This window comes from Fulmarus glacialis, unplaced genomic scaffold (genome assembly GCF_000690835.1).
Source record: "Fulmarus glacialis isolate BGI_N327 unplaced genomic scaffold, ASM69083v1 scaffold19611, whole genome shotgun sequence".
NCBI classification, from domain to species: Eukaryota; Metazoa; Chordata; class Aves; order Procellariiformes; family Procellariidae; genus Fulmarus; species Fulmarus glacialis.
Genome location: NW_009194922.1, coordinates 31853 through 38869, shown reverse-complemented (window position 1 = coordinate 38869; position 7017 = coordinate 31853). Strand labels below are relative to the sequence as shown.

General features: G+C 35.3%; 1 protein-coding gene across 1 annotated transcript in view; it reads left to right on the top strand.

Moving 5' to 3' along the window:
* Positions 1-1104: 1104 nt before the first annotated feature.
* The window catches only part of KIF5B (kinesin family member 5B), a 31607-nt gene continuing 25694 nt past the window's right edge, over positions 1105-7017 (top strand). Inside the window, exons 1-2 of the mRNA XM_009587938.1 lie at positions 1105-1140; positions 6000-6087. Coding sequence (XP_009586233.1) covers positions 1105-1140; positions 6000-6087 — 124 coding nt within the window. The remainder of the gene's footprint in view (positions 1141-5999; positions 6088-7017) is intronic.

The window sequence follows — 7017 nt, the reverse complement described above, 5'->3', positions numbered from 1 at the left end:
TCCTTCCACAGGATGCAACTTTTTTTAACTAGTAAAGAGCTTTTAAATTATTAATTAAAGGAGGCTTCTTTCCATTTTAATATTTTTTTTTTCTAATGGCTCTTCCTGTTAAGTAAATATAAGGGTTTTGTTAAAACAGATAATAGGGTGACTTGTTATGTATGGTTTTTATGTTAAACACCATAAATGTTACTATATACAAAAATTGATAGCAATTTGCTCATGGATTTCAGGCTTTTGAGTAAGATGAAAGAGGGAGGAATAGCAAGCTTATAATATATATGATTGTATACTTTATTTTTTCAAATGTAAAACTGCTTGCAACTGAGTAGCTTCATAGTTCTGCATAACATATCTATACTTCTTTTTAAAAAACATTTCTATACCTAGTCTTGCTCATCTTACAACTGTCCAAAAGATGAAGATAGATTACTGAATACAGTGACACATGAGGATTTCGGACTGAAGCCCAAGCTGAAAACAGTACTGTCAAATGACTGAAGTGGCGAAGTGTTATGGGCATTCACAGAAATGGGCAGTACCCTCTGTTGTCCAAACGTTTCTAGTAATGATCATAGTATATTCCTTATTTCTATGTCTTTTAAGAAAGAATCGTGGCTACCTGCCTGTATTTTCATATTTATTTAGAGCACTATTTTTTCTGAACATACAATGTAACCCCTGTGATCCTGGGACGAGCTTGAGATATTTAGCTTTCTTTTTCATCACCTTTTAAACTAGTATTGGATAGTAAATGAGAGCAAAGCTATGTTTAAGTTGTGTTAGAATGAGATAAATGAAGATCACTTGCTATTACTGCAGCTTTTGGAAGCAGATTATTCAAAAGGAAAATGTAATTCATGTGCGTTGCTGAAAGAAAGGACTGTATACAAGCAAGAAACAAGGTGGATTCTTAAAACAACTTTTTTTTTTGTATTATTTTGCTAGCATGAAGGAAAGCACTGTTTAATTAGAAACACAAATAAAAATGCTTAATATCTACAATGCAACTTAAACATAAATCAGAAATTGCAATCTGTAGCTGAAACAATAATATTCTTTCAGTGTTACTCTCTAATTTTTTTTTTTATTTCATTCCACGAAATGGTAGATAATAGCGAAGTTTTTCAGATGATACTGGTATGATGATTTAACAGAAAGCAAATGTTTTAGCTTACAGTAATGTGTAAAGGGGTAGCTATACTCCCTGGCTGCTGTACCACTTGCTTAGAAACACCTCACTCATCTCATATTTGGTGGTTATTCTGAAATGCAATGACTGTTTTTGCGCCAGCAGTGCTTACTTTTCTTTTTAGAAGAAACTCTTTACTAAAGCAAAGCTTAGCTGAAACTCTTGTTCCAAAATTTCTCTCTGTTTTGATGCTGGAAATTGAGTTTCCAGTCACAATTTTTTTTTTAAAATAAAATTACATTGTTTAGTCCTTCTGTAACAAAAATTAACTGCTGTAAAAGTTGATACTTGAGTTACAGTATTTGCACAGAAATAAGAAAAATAGGGCAGAAAGAGCTGAGATCCACTAACTTGTTCTGTGTCGGCTGCAGTTTTGTATGATAGAGCTAGGACAAGAAGAAAATCCTTTTTCCTTATCCTAAAAATAAAATACTAATTTGGAACAGTGCCTTTTCACTCATTCGCAATGTTGGACTCTGGTAGGTGTGTCAAAGCAGCAATACCTTTGCTTAGTAATAGGAAGAACTGAGTCAGGTATTTGACATCATACTTCCCAGAAATTGTTTGGTGTGGGATTTTTCTTGTGCCATATTTTGTGCTGATGGGAAGAATGTTCTTTGTTAAAGATGTGAAACTAAAGGGAAGGTAAGCCCACTATTTACTACTTCAACCTCTTACCAAGAATAAGCTAACCATGGATGCGTATAATATTGCTCTGGCAGTCCATTCTGGCAAAAAACAGTAAAGAGCATCTGGATATGTTGTGGTAGAAAAATATGCTACTGATTTTCAAGTACGTTTTTACTATTGACTTTGCTTCAGATACTCATGCACAAAAAGTAAGGTGAACTAAGGTAGTGTTACGAGTAACCAATTCTGTAGCTTACAGAAAGTTACAATGCGAAAACGCAAGATATTTTAAATTATTTCTATGGAGATAACCTTAAGTATTTCTAGGACTTTTAAGGTAGATTTCAGTCTAGTTGTGATCAGATTTTTATGTAGTCCTCATCGAAGGTACTGAGAAAAACTAACTTTTCTGAAGAATGAACTCTTGTGTGCTCCAAATCTTGTATAACTTAGGCTGAACATCCTTTTATATAAGGATAACTGGTAACTACTCTTTAAGTTAACTGCGGAACTGTGTGCTTAAACATAAACCCTTTATTAAGATTCAGTTTAACTACTGCTAAATCATGTTGGCAGATGTACTTTTTTGAGGGCTGTGAGAGCGCTTGCAAAGCTTTTGCTGTGGGACCACATCCCTTCAGTACAAGCAACTACAGGAGCTGAAGTTGTCTTGTGGTTGATTACTGACAGAACAAATGCTAGGCAAGGAGTGAATGTAAGTGTTGAATTCTCTCTGTTTAGAGAGAGGAAGTCAGAAGCTCTGCTTGTTTGCTTGATATTTTGTGTTGCTTATAGGTTGTATGTTTTAAATTTTTATTACGATTTGAGTAACATTTGCTGAAAATTTCTGGAGTATGTCAAAGCAGCTTCATATCATGGTAGTGACACTGCTACTACCACTGTTAAGGACACCATGTGGTAATGTTGCTTGGACCTTTTGTGTTTTCAGTTCCATCATAATACCTGGTTGTTTACTACTTGAGGAAGAAAAGGCATCTGGTATAGAAAAAATATCTGACACTTTAATCTTTCTTGATTAATCTCTTAAAGGTAATGAGGAGGCTTTCTAAGGCAGGGTAATCTGTGTAATACTGTTTTAGCTTTGTTTACACCAGAAAGTAGGCTGTGAAGAGAAGTGATAAGACATAGATGTCAAAGATGTGAAACTGTGTGAGTGGGAGTAACTTTTATTCTTAAAACATAATTATCCCAGAACCTGCTTGGCTAAACCTATTTGGTTAGATATTGATTCAGTAATGATGGAGCAGGGACATGCCTAATGTGGGTTTTCATAGGTGTGATAAATGTACTGTGACCTGGGAGGGGAGGGAAATATGTAATTGGATTTTTGAGTGCTTTGAAGTTGTATTGTAGCTTCATCTAGGAACCTATAATACTGAGGGCATGTAAACAAATATTCCACTTTCCACCTGAAGGGATGGGGAAGTGACAAGAGGTATAAACAGGACCCCTTGTGAGGATTTTTTTTGGTCAGAATTATTAAATTTTGTGGGTATGTTGGTAGCAGCTGTTAACTTGAGGGAAATTGGAATTTGTCATGTGCCTAGCAGCTTTCACTGTATAAATAAACAAGATCAATTAAAGGCATTACTGTCCAAGTGAAGTCCTTGCAGCTTGGTTTTCTGTTCTTACTAGTCCATGACATTCATCATACATGCTATTCTTTATATTAATATTTTGTGAAACAAAAGAAACTGTAATTATATGAGAGAGAGTAATTTGGCTCTTATGAAGGCATTTGAATGGCAACTGGACAGTAGATAGTCTAAAAGTATTCTGTGTCTACAGATTACTCTCAAATTAGTAAACATAATTTTCCTTTAACACAGATGAAGAAGAATAGTTCAATTCAGTCAACCTTTGCTTGGCAGAAGAATTAAAAAAAAACCCCAAACCAAAAAACACCAAAAAAAACCCCCAAACCAAAACCAAACCCCTCTAAATGCTGTTTAAAAATTTAGAGAGGGAAAGCTTTTTCAGAACCTGCTGCAAATACCTGTAGATTGCAGGATGGTTGCAGACTAGTGCAGGTTGTGCCTACAGTTCTTTCTAAACAAGGTATCTTCCTGTACCGGAAACTAGGCTTGATTTTTTTTTTTTTAATCTTTTTTTTTTTAAAAAAACCCTTGGATTTCTTTGAAGTAAATAAAATCTGCTATTTGGCATCAGAAATATTATGTAGTCATATATAAATACACAATAATGTATGTGTATACATTCAAACACATACACTATGCAAAATAATGTTTGCATTCTAATATACCTTTCTGTTCTCAGAGTTGTCATGCTCTATTGGAAACAGCAAAGATCAGATATGTTGGGATCTGTGAGAAATAGTGAGTATTGTTAACAGTTGCTGCATAGACTGTCAGAAGATCGTATCCAGGAACTTTCCCTAATTCTTCTAAAATCAATTTAATTGGAATAATTGTCATCTATGTATCTTCTGGAGCAATAATTTGGAGAAGAGTTTAAATCTTACAAGTACAAACACACAAATTACTAATGCTGCACAGATTGTTTGCAGTGACGTTGGACGCTATCACTCTTCTCACTATATTTTTCCAATGTGTAATGGTAAATATGATCGTCCAAAATGGTATTATTTCAGTGCATTCAAATATGCAGAAGAACTTGAGCATGAATCAGGTCTGATTAATGTTTTGTGATGTAGATGACTTGCAGTGTGTAGTGTAGCTGATTGATATTTGTGAAGTTGGAGGCTTTTTGAAACTACAGCTGCTAGTGAGAAAGCAAATGTATAGCTAGTGTTTTCTACAGTGGCTTACCTTTTTATGTAACATGTTCTCAGTCTTCATTTTCTTACCTCAGGGTTATTTGAACTTCTTAGTTGTTTGTCTTCTGGTGTATGTAATGGCCTCAATACTGCCTGTAGAACATTTGAATTTGAGGTGTATTTGAAGCTAAAATGAGTAATCGAGAAGGATTGTGATTTCCCTGTTGTAAAACAAGTGTTCTGACAAACTTCAGCACCTTAGGGATAGTTTCTGCCTCCTGAGTCTTGTGGTTTCATGAGCGTATTTACACAGTGAACGCTGTAATTATTTTTTACAAGAGGGAGCTCATCCACCTGAATTCAAGCCCTCTCAGCAGATAGATATGTGTTTAATCTAAAAAGCTTTGTTTGGTGTTATGCTAGATGTTATTAAAAGACAAATGGAAGGTCAGGCTGGGGAAGGGAATGTGGTGGGTGGGTGAAAGATGGAAGCTATACTTGTTTCTTTGCCAGGGAGGCAGTTCCAGAATATCCTTGGGGGAGGATGCTAATTAATTAGATTTAGGCAAAATGGAGCACTTAACAGTTGCAGTGTTAACTGACCTAGGTCCCTTGTAACCCTTGCCTATCTGCTTGGCTAGCTACTAAATCAAACTCTGAAAATGCTACAAAAATTTGAACTTCCTAAGGTGAGCATAATAGCTTGTATCCTAATGGATTTTCAGCTGCTTAGATCTGTGTTATGAAAATCTCTTCTTTAAAACAAAGCAAAATCCAATGTTCCTTTCAAAAAGCTGTGTCAGAGCTTCCTTTTACAGTGTCTTCCAAAATGAGTCTTCTGTGAAAGGTTCCCTTCCTCCAGAGTGGCCTTTTCCTTCTGCTTATGGAGCTTTATTTTAAGGATATCATGTATGGGGAAATAATTCTTGTGCTGACTGTAGGTGATCTCAATGTTTCTTTTCAGTTTGAGGTTTTTTAACAAATATTACCAAGACAGATATTCTGTGTGATGTGGTTTAAGCTGGTTTTAATAATTTGGGTTTACCAGAGTAAACCTGCTACCAGAGTAGAAGAGAGTAGGGGGTTCTCAGATGTACAGACTAGGCATTGGTTTACCTTGTAAATCAAGTAAATTGACGTCATGTGGCAGAGTAGTTTTGGAGAACTATTTAGATTGCACTTCGAAACCAAATATATTTAATTCAAGGCCTTACTTGTAGGCAAGCATGTGAAGATTTAGGCAACACTATATAAGCTGATTTCTTTGCTACAGTCTTCAAGTGCTTAAAATAAAACAAAAGATTGAGCTGAGACAGTATAGGCTACTTCTAAACTGTATGAACAAACGCCTTCCAGTTCTACTTCCAGCATCTGTTTTTTAATAGCTCTTCTGTGTCTTTTTTTTTTTTTTCCCCCCAGTCCAAGCCATATATATTTGACCGTGTATTCCAGTCAAACACATCACAGGAACAAGTATACAATGATTGTGCTAAAAAGATTGTCAAAGGTAAGGTGGAATAGCAACTTTAACCATAAGGAAAAGTCACATATTCATATGGATTTCAATGTTGAAAACTGATACTTCTATTGCTCCCTTTTACGTTTTGAATGTTTAATAAAAGCCAACATGAATCATAGCAATATAAAATCATCCTGTAGTGGAGCTGATAAATTACATCAGTGCTTAACCTGCTCTTTCAGTTGATTGCAATGTTTGATAATGTGTATCTGTCATGTTTTGGTTTTTTTGCAGTTCTCTGCAAAAGATTGTTTAAAACAATTTGTCAGTAATTAATCAAAATAACTCTTATGAATAATTTTTTGTTTGTTTTGGGGGGGGCGGGGGATGTTTCAAATTTATTGGTGAAAACATCCTACAATTGCTTTAGTTTGTTTGGAGGAATATAAGAGGAAGGGAAACTTGTGAAATCATGTGTATGCTACCCCTCAATCTAAAACTTTGGGTTGGTTCATTCATAATTTGAAATACAAGCTTATGGCTAAAGAGCAAGATGCTTGAAACTTATGGCATAGCCCATTCTCTTCACAGTTGGACAATTAAACTTTTCCTGAAGGCAGAAAATATTAAAGGGTTCTCGTGTATGGTGGTTTTTTTCTGAGTTATCAAAGACTTTTTGTTCAACCTGGCAGTTGTATTGATTTTCTTTTTGTTCCTGACTCTGAAGTCCTGATTTTTCTGGTTGAAGGAACAGATGCTTCTAATACAGTAAACTTCTAAAATGCAGTCGATGATGACTGCATGACTTGCAGTCAATGATGACTTCTATGACTTAATGCATTAAAAGGGGTAGGGAGGAACGTCCTCCCTCTCCCCAACTCTAGCACAGAGTTCCCAAACATTGAATGATTTAACTTGCTGAACATTTTAGGAACTGCCTGCTTGCATTCTATTTCATTTGACTTTCCTTTAGAAGAA